General features: G+C 51.0%; 1 protein-coding gene across 3 annotated transcripts in view; it reads left to right on the top strand.

Moving 5' to 3' along the window:
• GMDS (GDP-mannose 4,6-dehydratase) overlaps positions 1-20,358 on the top strand; it is a 454,717-nt gene that overhangs the window by 75,094 nt on the left and 359,265 nt on the right. For all 3 annotated transcript variants that reach the window (XM_057698406.1, XM_057698405.1, XM_057698407.1), the window contains exon 2: positions 17,169-17,213. In XM_057698406.1, coding sequence (XP_057554389.1) covers positions 17,169-17,213 — 45 coding nt within the window. The remainder of the gene's footprint in view (positions 1-17,168; positions 17,214-20,358) is intronic.

The following is a 20,358-nucleotide window of genomic DNA, read 5'->3' as shown; positions in this document are numbered from 1 at the left end:
TCCCCGGAGCTTGGTGGAAGGAGCAGCACAGCCGTTTCCCCTGTGTGCTGGGCGTGTGGTGGCGGGGCTGCTGGAGGCAGGAGGAACAGCATGGCCAGCGAGGCGGGCGGGGGGATGGCGCTGTCGGGAGAGGCAGGCAGTGGGGGAGCTGAGAGCCCTTTGGATGTCGTGCGTTAAGGCAGGGAGGCCGAACAGTCCATCAGATGGTTTTGATGCCTACGGTGCAGACAGGGCACTGGCAAGACTGCTGGCAAATAGCACCTGTGAGATGAGAAACCCACAGACAGGGAGTTTTACTTTATTGAGCAAATGTGAGCAGTGTCCTGAGTGCCTGACAGACAGCGTGCTGGGTCCCAGTGGCTCTGTGCATGGTGCTGTCCTCCCAGGTCCTGCTGTCCAGTGTCACCACCCACAGGGGCAGGTGACAGCATCTGCGAAGGAAAGAGCTGTGTGCTGACGGGGCAGGGCTCTGATTCAGCTGGGCTGGAGCAAGTCGGGAAGGACTTTGTGAAGAAACGGTGGATGTCTGCGGGTGGGGTGGTCAGGAGGGTCAAGGAGGAGGGCCAGCTCAGGGGGTGGGGAGCGTGGGGCCAGAGCAGGTCCTCAGGCCAGAAGGCAGGACCCTGGGAGGTGCAGGTTGAGGTGGGGGGGGGGGCTGCGGCTCAGGCCTCTGCTTCCCGATACCAACTCCAAGTGCAAGCGGGGGTGCAGACAGGGTGCAGGTGGGGGTGCAGGTGCAGACGGGGTGCAGGTGGGGATGCAAGTGGGGTGCGGGTGCAGGTGCGGGTGCAGGTGCAGGCAGGGGTGCAGGTGGGGGTACAGGCAGGGGTGCAGGTGGGGATGCAGGTGCAGACGGGTGCAGGTGGGGGTACAGGTGCAGATGGGGTACAGGTGCGGGTGCAGGCAGGGGTGCAGGTGGGGATGCAGGTGCAGACGGGTGCAGGTGGGGGTACAGGTGCAGACGGGGTACAGGTGCGGGTGCAGGCAGGGGTGCAGGTGGGGGTGCAGGCGCAGGTGCAGGCAGGGGTACAGGTGCAGGTGGGGGTGCAGGTGCAGACGGGGTGCAGGTGGGGATGCAGGTGGGGTGCGGGTGCAGGTGCGGGTGCAGGTGCAGGCAGGGGTGCAGGTGGGGATGCAGGTGGGGTGCGGGTGCAGGTGCGGGTGCAGGTGCAGGCAGGGGTGCAGGTGGGGATGCACGTGGGGTGCGGGTGCAGGTGCGGGTGCAGGCAGGGGTGCAGGTGGGGGTACAGGTGCAGACGGGTGCAGGTGGGGGTGCAGGTGGGGGTACAGGTGCAGACGGGGTACAGGTGCGGGTGCAGGCGGGGGTGCGGGTGGGGGTGTGGGTGCAGGTTGGGGTGCAGGTGCAGTGGGGGTGCGGGTGCAGGAGGAGGCGCCGGAACAGGAGGAGGTGGAGTGTGGGTGCAGAGAAGCAGAACTCTCCCTGCTGGACCCCCGGCCCTGCCTGGCCTTTCCTTGGCCCATCGTCATTTTCGGGTCCTGTATGACTGTCCTGGGGCTGCTGTAACAAAATATCATAGATCCGGGGGCTTAAAGAACCGGGATTTCTTTCCTCACGGCTCCAGAAGTCCAGGGTCAAGGTGTCTGCAGGCTGGTCCCTTCTCCAGGCCTCCAGGGAGGATCTGTTCTGGGCCTCTCCCCTTGCCTGGTAGTGTGTTGCGGTATTCGGCACCTTTGGCATCTGTGAACATCACCTCAGTCTCTGCCTCCATCTTCACATGGTGTCCCCGTGTCCACGTTTCCCCTCTTCGTCAGGACACTGGTCATGTTGGAACAGGGTCCACCTTATTCCACTGTGATCTCATCTTAACAAATTTCGCCTGCAATGACCCTATTTCCAAATAAGGTCACGTTGGGAGGTCCTGGGAGTTAGGACTTCAATGTGTGAATTTTCAGGGGGACACACTTCCACCCATAACAGGTCCTGTTTTTAGCCTGATGTTGTTTTTAGAAATTAGCCCCTTCGAATGTGTACGTGAACTTTCTCTCCCCTTTGTCTTAAGGCCTAGAGACAAAAACATAAAATTGAAACTGGCTTCTAGTGAACATGCTGTAAAGTTTACACAATAAGGTCTTTAAGCACCATTGTTTACCTCCGCCTCGTAAGAAAACACAAGCGCTCCTTATTGGGCACTAGCCTTTTAGAAGGTTGCTACCAAGTGGATGCTGTTGGTCTGCAGCCGGTGGGACCCGCATTTATGCCTCGGGAGAGCGGGGAGAGCAGGCGAGGGAGACGGGGACAGGGACGGACACAGGGATGGACATGAGGACGGGACGGGGACAGAGACGGAGATGCAACCTGAGCTAAACCCAGACTTCCTGGCCTGTAATTAGCATTTACAGAAGGTGCCAAGTGGACACTTGGAGACCATGGTATCCGGTGTGTGGCCGCTTGGCCCTGAGCATGGCTCCCAGCCTACCTGGTCATCCTTCTCTCCATCCTGTGGTTTCCTAAGCCTGGGGACTTAGTGTTCGTTCAAAGGAACAGTGTTTAAGTGCTGTTTGTTTTTTCCTTCTCCCTCTCTTCCTGCCTTTTCTGAAATCAGTTTCAGCTGCGGGTCATGTCAGTAGCTTTGTGAAGACAGATTTAGTGGTGGGTTCCACCTGTGGGCACATGAACTGGCAGCCATTCTAGTGGGTTGGTGCCTGTGCTGCACAGCTTAAGTGCTTTGAATTTCACCCCTCGTGTAGGGCACTAGTTCTCATTCAGTGCTTACCCTCAGCTCTGCATGCAGCTGTGGCAGGAGCCTGTGGCCAGTTCGGGGTCTTAGAGTCGGAGGAAGCTGGTGGGTCTTCTGGGCCCACGTCCTCCCAGTGTGGGTCTCCCCCTCCCACGACGGTCATCCGTCCCGGAGACAGTCTCCGAGTCTCCTGGGGCTTCTTCCTCCAGGGGCGCCCGGGGGGATGGGTGAGGGAGGGCTGGCCCCACCCCCGGAGTGTCTCATCACTGGCTTTTATGGAATCCTTCCGTGTGCATTTTCTCTGCTTTACTTAGTCCTGCAGTGACTTGCAGGCACTGCTATTTGGTTCCCCTGGAACACTTTCTCAGGAGCAGTGCTTCTTTCCTGCTCTTGTGCGGTTCTCCTTGTCACCATCCAAAGCCACTTCAGCTTGCCAGTGTCCCTCAGAGACTCGAGTCACTGCCTGGAGGTAGGGTTTTCTCAGGGCAACTGCAGTGAAGCCTGCTGTGTTGTCACATGTTGCATTTTCCAAAGCAGTGTTTGCTGCTGCTGTGACACCCCCGGAGTCCACGTTTATGTCATCCTAGGTCTCCTCACCCAAGTGGTTAACTTCTCGCAGCATTTCTCAGAAACCTTCAGTGGCTCTGTGCTGTTTATTTGTGTGCAGTTCAGCCTTCTCTGCCTGGGTTACAGGCCTCAGAACGTGCCATGGGTTGGGGTTTCCAGACTTTGTTAGGACCCACGGGAGCCGCGGCTGTTCACAGGGGCCCGGCCACAGCCGGCCCTCCTGCTCCGGGGCCTGGTGCTCTGTTGGGAGATAAACTGGGAAACCTGCTTCCTAGACGCTCTGTGCTAATGCACAAGGTACGTTTGCACCTGAAGCTTCTGAGCGGTCCTGTAGTGACCGTATCGGTTTCCTAGCACTGCTGTAACAAAGTGTCACAAACGAGGGGCTTAGAAGACAGGTACATCCTCTCACAGTCACCAAGGCCAAGTGAGGGCTGGCAGCGCTCCCGCTGAGGCTGGGGAGAGTCCATCCCGGCTTTTCCAGCCTCTGGTGGCCGCTGGCATCCCTCGGCTTGTGGCCCCACCACTACAGCCTCTGTTCCTGTGGCCATGTGGTCTCCTGTTCCACCTGCCTGAGATTGCTCTGTGCCTCCCTCTTACTAGGACACCTGTGGTTGAACTCAGGGTCCACCCGGCTCTAGATCCGTAGCTCAGTGCCATCTGCAGAGCTGAGTTTTGGTGTAAGATGACGTTCACAGGCCACAGGGATTAAGAGGCTGTGGCGGTGTCTTTGGGGGCCGTTCTCTGGTCTACGCAGTAACTGGTCAGTGGGTCATCTTGCCGCCTCCAGGACACTCTCCCTGCACTCCTCCTTGCCCGCTCGCTTCCCCTTTCATACCCAGTGTGTGTCGTAAGCTCTGTCTTTCTCCTCCTTCCCGACGCCTTCCTGTCGGTCTTGGCTCCCTACTCTGGTCGCGGGCAGCTTGGTTTGCATTGTTAAGGTGCCTGCCACCTCCCCGGTCCTCCCTCACGCGGCGCAGTGCCGTGCTGGGCTGTGGACGGTGTGGGGCGGGGTGAGTCTCTGGAGCCAGACCGTCTGGGTCTAAATCCCAGGCTCCCTGCTAGCAGCTGTGTGGCTGCGGGTAAGTCACTCACGTGCTTCTGCCTAAGTTTCATTGTATGTAATAGGGTAGGAGCTGGAGTAAATACTTTAAACAGTCGTGAGAATCACATAAGTTAATAAACATAAACTACATCTCACGGCACTGTGCGGGGTGTAGGCGTAAGCCGTGCCCATCATGACTGAGGAAAGGAACCATTAACGTGGAAGCAACGTGCAGTGTGTTTCTGTTAAACATGCTTTCCTGTCTTGTTGGGGCTGCATTTCGCTTTGCGGATTCTTTCCCACAGTTCTCATTGCTATCAGCTAATTTACTCACTTCCAATTTTCTTTTCCTGTTTTCTATCTGACATTGTAATGTACTTATTTGAATATTTTATACAGACAGCATGACTTGCAGTGATACGTGCACAACAGGCTTCGTAGTTAAATTGAGATGTTTATAATTTTGAGATATAATTACACTATTTTTCTAGTTAAATTAAATGCAGATCAATTTTAAATTTTAAGCCAAAGGCACACTGCTGCTGCAGAATTGAGTGCAGATGCAGAAGCTGGAACTATGAACAGAGCAGTGAGGACAAAAGGAGACTGGGAGACCCCACAGTGAATGGTGTTTGCAGTTTGCTGTGCCAGAGGGAAACAGGAAAGCTGTTTGTTCTGTAAAAAAATTTTAAAGAAAATAGAGTGGGAAATCTTAAGGGATATTTTCAACAAATCCATAGTGGATTTGATTAGAAGTTTCCTCTCAAAGTTCAGAAAAGAAATCAATGCATTTACTTGCTGAAATCTGACTTAAATATTTAACACATTTAAAAATTTTAACAGAATATGAACTTGTAACTTTGGCCACCTATAAAATTATTTGGATTAATGCACAAAAGAGGAAATTATTTTTAGATGGAGAGTTGGCAAAGACATTTTGGTTACTGAAGTTTTAGTAGAAAAAATATGAGAAAAGGCAAAAAGATATTTTACAGAAACTTAAAGATATTTAGTTAAATCATGAAACAATTGCCTGTAGAATACAAGGTCTCCCTACCAATGTCAAAGATCAATTGACTTAAAATTTCAAGTACCTGTTTTTACCTTAACACAAGCTATACTACATACGACATACAGATCACTGCCTGGTAATATGCTGGTTACCCTTTATCTCAAAGGATTTAAAAATTTACGAAGAAATATTGTAAATTTTTGGATAGAAATACCAAATTGCTAAATGTTTTGTATGTGTCAAAGGAGAATTTGAGATGGATGTGAAAAAATTGATTTCTGTCATGACAGTACGGTAGCTGTGTCAGGTCCAGTCTTTTCATTAGAATTTTAAAATAGGAGACTGGTGTTTCCCTGTTGCTCGTTCCACTATATTCAGAAGCAGACTCTGTCGGCAGCATCATAGGTGCCACATGAAACCTGTCCCACCCATTCTTGGAGAGCTGTGACACATCATCGCCAGTTTATGGACCCGAGGAAGAGGGTGGAAGGGAGGCAGTGAGCTCAGGGCTTTGCCGACTCTTAGCCATAGGGTTGGGCTGAGGGTTACAAAATTTCTGTGGTACTTACTCCAGTGTAAGATTTTCTTTTCTATCTTGAAACAAAAGGAAGAAGACAGGATGGTGTGACTTAGGTTTTCTCACTTGTGTCACACGGCTTTTGGACGAGCTGAACGTGAAGCTCCAAGGACAGCTTGTTTCCGATCAGCTAGGGAGGTCAGAGAATTTATGTTGAAATGAAAGGTTTTCATAATACAAATCAGTGATAATGGTTTTCTGACATGAATCAATATGCATTATTAATTGCAGTTATTAGGAGCATTACATAAACTGGCTGTAAAAACTAGAAAGAATTGGGAGCAGTTCTGGCGGTGCTTCCAGTTTGTGTGAAGACTCCCCTGGCGTCACTGTTCACTCTTGACACCAGAGCTCGTGAGTTCCCGGGAGCACACGTGGGTTGTAAACTGGTGCACTTTTCCCCCAGGGTCAAATCCGGGTTTCTAAAAAAAAATGAACCAGTTTGCCAATGTATACGTGAATATTAAAGGAAAATGGCTTTTTGGTATTTCGTTCAGTCTTTGGAAAACTTTTAAATATATGTATTTGATAAAACCTAGGTATGTGAATTTACTTTTTCACTTGTCAACTTTATGAGGTCTAAATACAGATTTTATGAAATATAAATATAAATTTCTGAAAAAGAATTTCTGAAGAAAATTATATTTGAGTTGAGTTGTACAGTAAATATAAAATAACAGATTTCAAAGACTTGAATATGAAACAAATGTAAAATGTCTCATTAATAATGTTTCATTAACGTACTGGTATGATAGCATTCTGGATATATTGGGTTAAATAAACATAGTATTCAAAGTAACTTTTACTTATTTCTTTTTACCTTTTTAACATTGGTGACTGGAAAATTGTAAGTTGGCCAGTGCCCGCCTAACGCATCACGAGGACAGCGGATGCAGGCTGGCGCTGAGTGACTGCTCTGTGCGGGTGAAGGTGATACTGATGTGCTGATTCCTTGTCCTCTCGCTGGACTGGAAATCCCTAAAGGGCAGGAAACACATCGCATCCATATTCGTTTGCTGTATCACATTGCATTGACTCCTGGATAGTAATGGATGTTTATCCATTCACTGGTTATCACAGGATCTGCTTTTGTCATTCAGAGCACAGACCTGCTTTCTTTCATCCTCAGGGTGATGGCATGGAAATGCCTTTGAGTGAGCTCAGGCACACACACAAGCACACACACACGAGCACCTGATTCAGCACGCCTGAAGGGGGCTGTTTAAGCCATCATTCTTAATAGTGGATTATTATAAAAGTGATTGATGATACTTATTCAAAAATGTTTTTTACTAAACTTTATATGAGTGTTTATATACATTTATTAGTTAATTGAAAAGCTTTAAAAAACTGCTGTGGCATCTTGTTTTGGTTGAAACATTTTTGTTTTGATTGAAGGAGAAGTGATATGGGAATAACACTGTAGTTAGGACCAGACAAATTGGTTTTATATTCTGCCAAGTTCTCTCACTAGCTCTATGACCTTGAGTAAAGGATTTAAGCTTTCTAAAGTTCAGTGATCTGATCTGGAAAAATGGGAATAATATCAGGTATCTCACCAGGATGTTTTGAGGTATAAATGGGAGAAATATCTTAGAGAACTTAGCATTTCATAAAGAATTATAGAAATGTAAGATATTAATTTGATAGAAATAATAATAAATACTTTGGGCTTCCCTGGTGGCACAGTGGTTAAGAATCCACCTGTCAGTGCTGGGGACTCGGCTCTTTGACCCCTGCTCCAGGAAGATCCCACATGCTGCAGAGCAGCTAAGCCCTTGCACCACAATTACTGAGCCTGCGCTCTAGAGCCTGCAAGCCACAACTACTGAGCCCATATGCCACAACTACTAAAGCCCGAGAGCCTAGAGCCCATGCTCTGCGGTAAGAGAAGCCACCACAGTGAAGACCCTGCTTGCCATAACTAGAGAAAGGCTGTGCATAGCAACGATGACCCAATACAGCAAATAAATAAATAAATAAATAAAATAAATTAATTAAAAAATATATTTAAAAAAAGAATAATAAATACTTTGAGGAACATATGTGCTATCATGTAAGACTGAGTTGGCTGCATCTACTAAAATGTATAGTATAAGGTGATAGCTTACCTGAATTTTAAGCCTGGTGTTTGGAAGGAAAAAAATACTCAGTTTTTCTAAGTGGATGACCCAGGTCTACCAAACATAGTCAAGTATCCTGAATAAGTTACACGTGTTAGGGGAGAGAACAGCTGGGAAGAAAAGCACCGAGTGGCGACATGTCAGCATTGACGCCTAGACCACAGGGCGGGTGGATCCGGTTGGACAGCGTTAGGGACACTGGCTTTCAGTGTGAGCCCTTGGCAGGGTGGGTATTTGGAGCCGGTGCTCCTGAGACCAGGATGGGGAGTCATGTATGATTCCTATTGGACATTATTTCTCACCTAGAGGACCCCCTCCCCCAACACCGTTCCAAAACTCTGGTCTTCAGCAGACTGGAGTCTGGGACGTGTTTTCTGTCAGTCCTGTTAAGTTGAGATTTAAGTAGTGCATGGTTGACACGTCCTTATCCTGGATACACATTATAAGATATGACTTTGAGGCTCCTTAAAAACAAGAAGTACATGGTCGAGTAGGAGCCTAGTCCCACTGCTGTTGGAGAAGGACAGCACAGGGACCAGATGAAGGCAACCCAGGGCGTGAGCCTGCGGCAGTTCTGCCCGCAGAGTCTCGGGGACCGTCTCTTTTCCCGGTTCTGTGCTGCGCTGAGCTGGTGGAAACGTGCCCCGCGCCCGACTGCACCGCCTAGAAGGCAGTGACGAGGAGACAGCAGCCAGCAGGGTGGAGGCACACGCCTTCAGTATGGGGTTCCCCCCAAAGGGTAGACCCTTCACGTGAAAATAGCACAGCCCAACGACACATACTGAGATGTCCCAGTCCAGGGGGTTGTGTTTCACAGTGAACCTGCCTGCAAACGGCGCACCCCACTGAGGTCAGCAATGTCCTGGCGGCTTCCAGACACTCTGTTCTGTATCTGTCTGCAGCTCCAAGCGTCAGCTTTGTTAGTTTGATGACACGCAACTTTCTGGGTAGATCCTTGCAGACGTCTCCGTTGACACTTGTGTGCATATACTTGAATGTCATGTCTTTCAGTGATTTTAAGTTACACAAATCACAGCTCTCGTTTTGTATCTTTCTTCTGTGACTTACAGTGTCTCCAGCTTGGTGGGGACTCCGTGGTTGCAGAGAAGATCTGAAATGCCCATAAATGACATCTCTGTTGTGGTGTGTGCCTATGATAGAGCAGGCTTAACGGGTTATACCCCTGAAAGAAATGGGGTTAAAAAGAGCAAGAATAGTGCACATAAACTCTACTTGTCACCAACAGTGACACTGAAGTAACAACTGTGCAGGAAAATGGAGGAAGATCTAGTCATCCGTATCTGTGTATCCTTTTGTTATTCTTATGACCTTTTTAAAGCCGGTAAACAAAAGGACATTTGTTTTGTCTTCCTCCATTAGCCAGGGCACAAATTATAAAAAGAAACGCACAAGGAAATGTTAATAAATCAGGTAAATACGAAAACTTAATAATTCTTCTCTTTTCAGTACTTTTTTTTCCTTCCAAATTTAAAGTTTTTCATTAAGCATGGCCTTGAACACTGGACAAAGTGCAGCTCTGTTTTAGTTAGAGTACCTGCAAAAAATCATTTCCTCTATAAATCACTTGGGTGATTAGAACTATGCGAGTATGTGCTTTGCAAAGAAACAGCCTTTAATTGTATGCACTGTCACTTTGAGAGATAATGAGAAAGGAAAGAGGAAAGAGAAGCTCTATTTTCCATTTTTGTACGGTTTTAATTCACGTATATGTTTACTACTAAGAGATTATTTTCAGCATGAAGTTTACGGGTAGTTTATCACCAGCTTCTCTGCAGAGCTGAGCGAGTCTTTATCAGTGCACGTGGAGGCCTGAGTTATAGAAACTCTCAGTGAGTGTGTTGTTCTGAGCTGGAAAGGACTCATTCACAGCAGCACTGACCTGCTCGGTTAGATCTGAGAAGGGTTTTGACAGGGATCTGCGTCTTGTATTTCCCCTGCTTCTCCCCACCTTGATTTCGTGCTCGCGGGTGCTGACTGACGCCCCAGGCACGAGCCATCCCGCACAGACGGGGTCGGTGGGGGAGCGTCTCATGGCTCCCCTTTTCTCCCCCGGCCCTGCCTCGGTCCTGACTCGTGCATCTGCGGGGGCTCCCTGACAGCAGAACAGGTCACCGGGCTTCTCTTCTCGTCCTGTCCACGGGTGGGTGTGCTGGTCCGTGTGAAACGTGGAAGTCCGAGCCGGCGTTGCAGTCGAATCCTATCTCGGCCAGGAAATGCCTGGCTTCCCAGATACTCTCAGAGCAAGGGCACGGGGCTAACTCTCTCACTTCCTTTCTGCTCTCCGTTCCCTGACACTTGTGGCCAAGGGACTGTTTGATATCCACGAATCCGTGACACTTGGCTTTGCTAATGAGCTCTACAGAGACCGAATTTTATGTTACAGCGTCTCTAGGCCCGTCGTTACGGAGTGGTTGTTGCTATTTGTGAAGCAGATTGCTGTGTACATCATACGTTACAAATACGCGTACAGCGCAGGTCCTTGCTCTGTTTACTCGCTGGGATCTCGGGCAGGTCGCTTGGTCTCAGTCCACTTCAGTTGCTCATTTGTTAAATGGAGATGACAGCAGTGCCAACTGCATAGGTTTATTGTGAAGATTTAGAAGTTAATGATTGTAGGGGCTTCCCTGGTGGCGCAGGGGTTAAGCATCCGCCTGCCCATGCAGGGAACACGGGTTCGAGCCCTGGTCCGGGGAGATCCCACGTGCCGCGCGGAGCAGCTAAGCCCGTGCGCCACAGCGACTGAAGCCCGTGTGTCACGACGGCTGAAGCCCTCGCGCCTAGAGCCCGTGCTCCGCAACAAGAGACGCCACCACAGTGAGAGGCCCGCGCGCCGCAACCAAGAGTAGCCCCCACCCGCCGCAGCTACGGAGAGCCTGCGCGCAGCAGTGAAGACCCAAGGCGGCCAATAAATAAATAAATAAGTACATTTATTTAAAGAAAAAGTTGATGCTCGTAAAGCATGGACAGCACGGTGGCGTGGCCCGAGCCCCGAGTCGTCACCGTCGTTGCAGCGGCACCAGGTCGCGTGAGGACGTTTGCTTCCCGCCCAAGGGTGGCCACGTCAGCATGAGTGTGAGGAGAGGGGAGAGAGAGAGAGGGAGGGAGAGAGAGGGAGAGGGAGAGAGAGAGGAGAGAGAGAGAGAGAGAGGGAGGCCGCGCAGGGGCCCAGGCCGAAGGAGCCGAAGGAGCCCGCGGTCCCCGCAGGCCAGCACGCGGGCGGGGAGAGCCGTATGCACAGCCGGCGCGCGCACAGGCACGTCACAGGGGCCTCGGGGTTTCCTTTGGAGGCTTTTCAACGTTTCTGGGACCGTGCTGGAATGTGTGTGTGCCCTGCTAATCGTGTGGCTAGAGGTGACCCTCCTGTACCTCACGGGCAGCTCTTCCCTCCGACCCCACTCTGCTTGCGCATTTGCCTGAATCACAGACGTGTTTTGCTGGGTTGAGGTCGGCGGTGCTACAAGTGCTGGGTTGTGTACATGCCCCTGGAGTTCAGGTTTTGGTGTTTTCATTCTTCTTTGCTCATTAAACTAAGAGTTTACACTAATCATTGGCAGTTTGAAAGGAACGTGTATTTTAAATCAGGCTGTCATGGGAGTTCTACCACTAAAAATCTGCTGACCTGTTTCCAGATATTTTTTGAGTGGCTTTTATGGGGGATGAAAGTTAGTCAATTTTATATATGTTCTACATACTTAGAAAGAAAAACCAACTGGAAAAATACAGCCTAGTAGAAAAATGTATAAGAAATAGAAAAGATGAGAATAAATAATTCCCAGAAGAACTAGTACACACACTCATAAACACAGAAAACTTTTCAGTCTTTATACTAATGAAAAAAGGAAAAGGAAAACTTACCATTTTTTAACGAGCAAACTGAAAAAAATATTTTCTAAAATTAACCTTTTAGGTCCTTTCTTACCTCTGTGATATTTTGTGTTTAGTTTATGGTTGGACACAGGCAACATTAGAATCTTTTGAAATTGAATGTTACTTTGTAATTAACATTAGACACAATTTGGAAATGCTTGGGGGGAAAGAATTTGGGGCGGTGGTAGAGCAGTGTGCGGGCTGGCCTCTTTCTAAAACGCTGCTGGGACCTTCCCGCTCGACACAGCCTCCTGGGAGTCCTGGCTCGCTGCACAGCCAGTGTCACTTCTCCACGTGCGACGTGCACGTGTGCAGTGTGTGGTGTGTGCAGCCGCTGAGCACCTGCCTTGGGGGCTCTTTCCTCGGCCGGGTGTCCGCGGGAGGGGCTGGTTAGAAAGGGCTCCATCCCTCTCTGCTGTGCGGGGATTCTTGATCGCGCCTCTCTACCAGGAGGTAAATCAAAGCGAGTGAAAGTCAGTTCTCAGTGACCTTCAGCTTTAAAGACTGCGGGAGACGGGGCTGTTTGTGTGTTTGACGTATGGTGGTGTCCTCGTGTCCTGCTCTCCCGCCCCTGACGCTTGCTGGTGCTGTGCTCGTCCTTGCCTCTGCTTCTTAGCTCCAGTCTCTTCATCTTAGATCTTTCACAGCACTGTTGAGTGAAAAATTCTGAGATCTGAGATTCCGGAGATCTGTTTTTACTTTTCTTACTTTCTTTCCTTTTTTTTTTTTTTGGTTTGTTTTCATGTTCTGCTGCTTCCTAACTGTGACTGGACACTAAACATTTAACATTTTCAGTCCCAATTTCCTGATCTGTGAAATGAGGCAGGAGGATTAATTAATCCCTATGGTCTTTTGAATTCTGTGAATTTGGCAGAGATTGTATCCCGTGATTTGTGTTGCAAGCGTGAGCCAGGTGAAAATACTTTTCCCATATATTCTGCCCCTGGAGTCTTCGCGCTGCAGTGGCTGATCTTCCTCATGGGGGTTTTCATTCTAGTTCAAAGCAGCATCCTCTGTTAATCTTTGAGGTGTCTGTACTTCTCTCATTGGCGGCTCAGATTACTTTGATATTGTCATTGTGATTAGCTGAAAAGATGCTTATTTCAGAGTAATTAGGATGCATAGACTTAAATTGCATGGCAGGCAGTGTAGACAAGTGCTTTCTCTCCTTACAGGAGGGCTGTTTTATTGGGCTGGCCAAAAAGTTTGTTAGGGTTTTTCCGTAACATCCTAATGCCACCCAGGGCTTGAGATGATCTGAACAGGAAATTCGTTCTGTTAGCGGCCTGCTTTCTTTAGTGGACTGCTGCTTTCCTTACCCTGTTCAAAGAAGCTGCCAAAAGGTCCTGCAGCAGAAATGCAGAGTCTGATTTAGGTGCAACTCAGAGGGGCCCGGTTCTCAACTTGCATCTAAGAAGGTGTCCTTTTCTCTTGTCCTCTGGGCTACGAGTGAATCGTGCTTGAAGCAAGAAGAGAAATGCTGTCTCTTTTCTCTGGGCGGGTCGGTGGCCAGGCACACATGTGTGTGCACCTGGGCTGTGAGGGTCGGTCAGGGCTATTTCAGCCTTCGGGACAAGGGGGAAACTTTCTGTGCTTCCTTCAGCTTCTTCTTCTTCTTTTAAATAAAGTTATTTGTTTGTGTATTTATTTATTTAGGCTGCGTTGAGTCTTCGCTGCTGCACACGGGCTTTCTCTAGTTGCAGCAAGCAGGGGCTACTGTTCCTTGCCGAGCTCAGGCTTCTTATTGCGGTGGCTTCTCTTGCTGTGGAGCACGGGCTCTAGGTGCGCAAGCTTCAACAGTTGTGGTGCATGGGCTCAATAGCTGTGGCTCGTGGGCTCTAGAGCGCAGGCTCAGTAGTTGTGGTGCACAGGTTTAGTTGTTCTGCGGCATGTGGGATCTTCCCGGACCAGGGCTCGAACCCATGTCCCCGGCATTGGCAGCCGGATTCTTAACCCCTGCGCCACCAAGGAAGCCCCCAGCTTCTTATAGATGTGAAGGTTTAGGTAATTTTTATCCTAGAGTTGAGATCTGATCCAGCTAATCTCTGGAATTGCTGTAAATCGTATGGGTGTGTATCTGGAACATTCCAGAAGTGAAAGTGCAGACCTGCCCAAGGCGGGGTGCAGCCCAGGCCCACCCAAGTCTGCCCATTTGGGACCCTCAGCTATGGCCCTGCCACCTCGCTCGACAGCCCAGAGCGTGCATCCACTAGCAGCCTGCGTCTACCTCCAAACCCCACTACAGGCTTCCCAGGAGCTGCCGGTGCCACGTGGAGCCCGAGGAAGCCTCGCCATCCCTCCCCCCCCCCCGGCTCTGGGCCGTCCTGAAGTTAGGGGACCTTCTGCATTTGGGTCACTTGGTTAAAACTAGAAGCACTGTTTAATCCATAAGATAACATCATGCAACATGACGACATCAATTTGTTTTTAAAAGGAATCCGTTATGGTGTTTTTATTACTTTCTTGGGTTTTGCCACATTCTGGTGGGTCCCAGGTGGAGGAGGCGGTCTCCCAGGTGACAGCAGTGGGAGCCCAGGCCTGGTCCTGGCTTCCCCTCTCGGAGGTGGGACCAGGTAGGCCGCTCACCTCCATGGGCCTCTGTAAGTCCCATGCCAGAGGGCTGCCTGCTCTCCGGGCGAGTTCCTGCAAGAATAAGAGAGGAGACATTTCTGTGTTTCGGAGATGTTAAAGCCATAGTGCTTGCGTCAAGCTGTGCAGCATTTGATGTGAGAGGGAGACTCTCTTATTGACCGTGTGCAGAGCTAAAGTGAAGAGTCACAACCTGGGTGCTGGCCCTCCAGTGGAAGCCTCTGTAATGCAGACTGAACGGGCTGGCATCCGTCCCAGGTTAGCGGTGCTCTCGGTGAGGGAGCTGGACACTTTGTCCATGAGCTCCTCGGTTTCCAGGAGTGAGTGTCAGAGGTCGGGTTGGCTCAGGCTGTCGCGGCGGTGCCGTGCCATCTTCTGTCTGGGGGAGGCGCTCCGCCACCTGCCTGCCCTCCTGGAGGGGCTGGGCGCGGGGGCGCGGGGGCGGGGGGCGGCGGTGGCCGCGGGGCTGGCGCTGCGGCCGTTCCCACAGCGCTGCTGCTGCGGCCTATCGCTCCGGAGGCCTGGCGAGGAAGTGAGGAGGAAGCGTGCCCCTCCTGGTGCAGAATGTTCCAGTGCGGCTGGAAAGTGTGAGAGGCCCGGGCGAGAGGGACAGGACCTACGGACAGGGTCCAGCCCGGGGCAGGCCTGCTTCGCCTCAGCCTCTCAGGGACCACAGCCCCTCCCCACCCCCACCTCTGCCCGGGTTTTGGTTTCTGTTTTTTACCCATGGTAGAACACAGAGCATTCTAGCTTTTATTCCAAGGGAAATGAACAACGTGCACCATATAGTGTTGCCTGCTTCCATATGACACCACCACCGAGAACAAGACAAAATGTGCTTTCTAGGGCTACCTGACCTCCTGTAGAATGACTGTTGCTGTTGTAAGTGCTTTTTCCATTTGAGCTGTGTTCAGAGTGGCTTCTAAGACTGTTGCTTATCCTCGAGTTTCTGACGGTCCTGTAATCGACCCGGCTGGCCGCAGTGGCTTGTTCAGCTCTCCTGTCTGGCGCACTTGGCGTGTTGGGGCTGTGAAAGCACACAGCTGTGCATGTTCCCTAAGGTGGGAAGAGGGACATACCAGACCATTTCTCTTCTTCTGTGCGTGCGTCTATAAACCAGGGTATTTATGTCAACAAGGCAGAAGAAAATTTGTCGGGGGTTTTAATGAACCACAAAATGTGTCCCTTGTCCCCTTGCCGTGTCATCCTGCTGGATTCCTGCGTGACTTCTGCACTAATGCAGTGAACACGCTCGTGGCGGCCCTGTCATTTTCAGGACCCACAGGGTGTCTCCAGTTCCAGCTTTAAGTCCAGCAATGATGGGAATAAAGCCTGCTTTATTTTTCTTTTTCCTGGAATATATGGTAGGAACTTTTGAAGCTCAAAGGGATAGTTTAAGCTTTTACAAACTGAGGAAACCAAAGAAAACCCAAATATTCCCAACCAGTTTTGAGCACACAAATTTCCAGTAGTTAGAGCCTCTAACTTTTTTTTTGAATGGAGCATCGTTGTTTCACAATGGTGTGTTAGTTTCTGCTGAGCAGCAGAGTGAAGTGGGCACCCTGTGCTCCAAGTCTGGCGGGGACGGAGGGGACCTGCCCGGACGGAGAGCAGAAGGGCCCTTACGGGGCTGGTGGTGAAACGTCCACCGGACTCGTTTTCTGAGCAGGGCTGGTGACCTTCTGTAGTATCTCTAGAACCCCGATTGTGCGCCTGTGGCCTCTTAATAGTTTAATTAGACGACTCTCATAGTTTCTTTCCCTAAAAGTGGCACATGACATATTTTACATAGAACCTACCCTTACCTGGACATTCTTGAATTTTTAAAATCGAGAATCTCTGTGTTTAGTCTGACACCTTCTTCTTAATGTAGAGATTGCATGATTTAAGACGCATGCAGATGAAGCTCTTGTTATTTTGTGAAACACAGGCACCCTCCTTTTACTGAAACCCGTGTGCGCGCGCCTGCACGTGTGCTCGGGGACAGTCCCCGCCCCCACTCCTGCCCCCCCCTTAGGACCCCTGAACCCCGTCTCTGGTGACTTTCCAGACCCTTGGGTTTGAAGCCAAGGCCACCCGTGCCTGGAGGGCCTCCCCCGAGGGCCTCCCCTCCTCCTCTCCAGGTGGCGGCTTTCCGCAGCAACGTCAGGAGCCCCGTGTTCTCGGCCGCTCCTGGCACTGGCCCAGCCCCCTCCCCAGGCCCCGCAGCTCCTGTCTCATCCCTCCTCCAGAGCCCCCTTCTTTACAGCCCCCGGCCCCCCAGAGTCAGTCAGACTCCTGTTTTATGTCCCAGCAGCACCAAGGCCTTCTGCTTGGCCACACACGTTCTGCGTATCTCACACGGCTGGTAAGCGGCGATGCCCAAGCCAGACCCATCAGCTTCTGAAGCTTCACGTCCCCCCTGTTGCCCCTGGATTTCAGTTTCTTTCCCGGTCACGTGGTGAGGCCAGCAACTTCCCGCGAACGCGTGGAATGGACGCCCGCCGATGGAAAGGCTTAGCGGACCGCAGAGCCCGCTCGGTGTTTACGTCGGATGTTGCCTGTGTTACTTTCATGCCGGTTGCCATGAGCCTTATTTAAGGTCACGGAGCCTCTGAAATGCTGTTCTCAAAACCCTTGGTCTCGGCCGCAGTGGGTCTGACGGTTGTCGATGTTCCTTGTCTTCCAGGATGGCTCCTACTTGGCTGAGTTCCTGCTGGAGAAGGGCTACGAGGTGAGTCCCCTGTGAGCCGGCGCGGGCCTGCGGGATCCCGCGGACACCGTGGCCTCCTGCTTCCTTTGCTGCCGTCCTCTGTGCGTGTTTTCCACTGAAACTCTGATAACATGTCCAGATCAGGGGGAGAATGTGCCTCGGGGCTTGGCACCGGGCCAGCTCATTGTGCTGTTTATCTGCTGGCGAGCGCTGGCGGCCCCCCTGTTCTTACCGTTTCCCGGCTTGGCACGCTTCCCACATTCTCAGATAAAGCAGCACCGGGGAAGCTGTGCCGTCCTGTCCTTAGGGTTAACTTATGATGTCATGTGTTACATTAGAAGTCCTGCCACAGTGAAGTCACTTAATTGGGAAATCGCACGGAGCAATCAGAGCCGAGCTGAGCCCAGGCACGCCCGTGTGCAAAGCTGACGCTTCCCGTGGGCAGCCAGGGCTTCCTGGCAGTGGGAGCTCCTGCCTGACTGCTCTTCCCTTGTTTTCCTTTCCTCCTCCTCCTCCTTCTTCTTACCTGTTTTCTGTTTTCCTTGAAAGAAACAAGGGTTTCATACACTAAATGGAGGTAGCTTAGTGTGTACGTCTTACCCTTTTTAAGAACAGTTTCCAGATATGCACGCCTCTAGGAATTCATGCTCTGCGGAGAACAGAAGCCTATGCAGTGGCCCATGTGCTCTGGCCTGATTTGGGGGTGTTTACCTTAATAATTTTGGGTGCCATGTTTATTCCAATGGCAGGTGCATTGTTTAAAAAATGTGCACCGTGAACAAATGGAAAAACAATAGCAAGAAGTTTGGCATCTACGCAGCAACAGGATTTGAAGAAAAATCTTACTGTAACGCATAATCTTTTCTGTGAACTTTGACTTTTGAACTTGAATTAATAGCAGATATGATTAGACCTTCTGTGCTATTACCTAATAATAGCTAGTTCTGCATCTTATAATATCAAAATAAGGCAAATGTGATTATGGAAATATACATGTACACGTACGTTCATACACATAGATTCCTATAATAATTGAGCAATCAATTCATATTCTGCAGAGCAGAGAATTTAGTTATCTATAGAATAGAAGAATTAGTTTAAGGTAAAGACTGATATTTATTCAGACCGCTAACTTGATGCTTTGATCATTCTAAAGGGAAGGCTTTGTGAGAGAGACATGCTTGCTTTGTTTCAGACTCTGGGACAGGCTAGGAGGCCTTGGGTAGCTGGAGCGGGACGAGGATTTGGCTGTGTACCGAGCGCACCAGGAGAAGGCACTGCCCTGCCCGGGGAACAGAGATGGGTCGGGACACCACCCCGGAACGTGGCGCCTCGGGCTGTGAATATTTTAAGCTGAAGGAGTTTGAGAACATAGCGGAAGTTTCTCCAGGGTCCCTGGCTGGGTCTGAAAATTAAAGTGAAAGTGTACAAATTGATTTAATGTAAGTTTTCTGTGACATGGGAGCCTTCATGAGAAGACGAGAACGGGGAGAGGTGGTAAGCCTGCCTCCTTGTGTGTTCGTTAGGTGTGGAGCAGGTGCGGTGGAGAGATGAGGTCCAGGAGTCTGCGGTGAGTGTAGGACCTGGGTGGGGCTCAGCCAGGCCTGGCTGGGGGGTTCTTCTTGGCACCCTCTCCCCTTGGGACATAAAGGCGTAGGGAGGGCCCCTCCCGCCTGGCTGCTGTGGGGGAGGAGGGCGGGGGAAAGCCAGGGTGACCTTCCTGATTCTGTCATTTTCTCAAACACCTTCAGCTTGAAGTACTCATTGTGCCCAGCTGCCGTGCCCTGGGTGCCGTGCCCTGGGTGCCGTGTCCTGGACCACATCACAGGCACCGCAGTCCGGGAGGAGAGAGGTGGCACGTCAGCAGGCGGGCTGGACCTGCGTGGGTGCCGCGGTCCACTTCTGAGGTGGACGCGGCGTGCACGGAGGCTTCAGAGGCGGGTGTGGCTGGTCCCGAGGGAGAGCGAGCCCCTGTGGGGTGTGAACTAGCGGTTTGGGGGAGGGGGGGCGGGTCAGTCTGGACGTGGTGGGCAGCAGGATGGCAGTGTGAGTGTTACTGGGGGGGGGGGGCGGAGGACGTGCACGGGAGGCAGAGCTCCGTGCAGGTGGCCTGTTCAGAAACCGGCAGACTCCTGAGCACAGGTCGTTGTGTTCCTAAGGGGACCAGAGACTCAGGAATAAGTCAAAACCTGGGCCAGCCAGTGAGCTGCGGGGGTTTCCTTCCAGCGGTGTCTGAAACTGTAAGAGCAGATTGGAGTCTGGTAAAGAAAGACAATAGAAGGCCCACTTGGCAAATCACAGCCCACGGGCGGGATGGGTCCCTGAAACCATGATTGGCAAGAGAGGAGAGGAAGAAGGAAACACCGCCTGCGGTCCAGGCGGACGGTTCGGAGCTGCATGGCGTGGCCGGAAGTGGTTCCTCCTGAGAGCACGGGGGCGTGTGCGCTGTGCAGGGATGGGGGCCGGGAGAGGGTGTGTATCTGTCCTGTCTTCAGTTATTCACTGGGATCGATGGTAGCACAGGCTTTATATTTTCGTGTTTAGGTCAAAGTAAATATGAGAGTGATTTTTCAAAGAGGCTGCACCGGACAGTTTCCAGAGTTACTGCCAGCAGCCCGTGTGCTCCAGACCATGAGTGAAATAAAGAACAGGGCGAGCAGACCGCCTCCCGTGAGAGGAGGGGACACACCTGTCCGCACCTGCACGCACAGGCCAGCGTCCGCAGTTTTGGACGAGTGCCGACTTCTAAGTCACGGGGTTCCTGGCGCTTGGCATCAGAGCCCCCAGGTCCCCACCGGAGATGATACGGCCGAGCCCGGGGCCTGGAGCCCGCCTCTCTGACAGCCCCCAGCTGTCGTTGCTGCGGCTCTCCTGGGTCCTACGGTGTGAGGACCATTGCAGCTAGAGGGTCAAATGAGCTCTTTAATCGCAAGGTGAAGAGGGAGAGCATGTCTTAAGATATCTTAATGTGTGGGGCCTCGCTTCCCGAGCTCTCATGTTATCTTGAATCCAGTCTTTATGGAAGGAGTATCATGGGGCTCAGAAACAGCTGGACACAGCACACTTTGGGTAGCAGAGTGTCTCCAGGAACAAATGAACACTGGGAGGAAGAACTACAGGTTCCGCCAGTAGGCTTGATCCCAGGCTGAGATCTTCCCACACAGGA

This window comes from Hippopotamus amphibius, chromosome 11, assembly GCF_030028045.1.
Source record: "Hippopotamus amphibius kiboko isolate mHipAmp2 chromosome 11, mHipAmp2.hap2, whole genome shotgun sequence".
Classification (NCBI taxonomy): domain Eukaryota; kingdom Metazoa; phylum Chordata; class Mammalia; order Artiodactyla; family Hippopotamidae; genus Hippopotamus; species Hippopotamus amphibius.
This window is presented reverse-complemented; position numbering and strand designations above follow the sequence as displayed.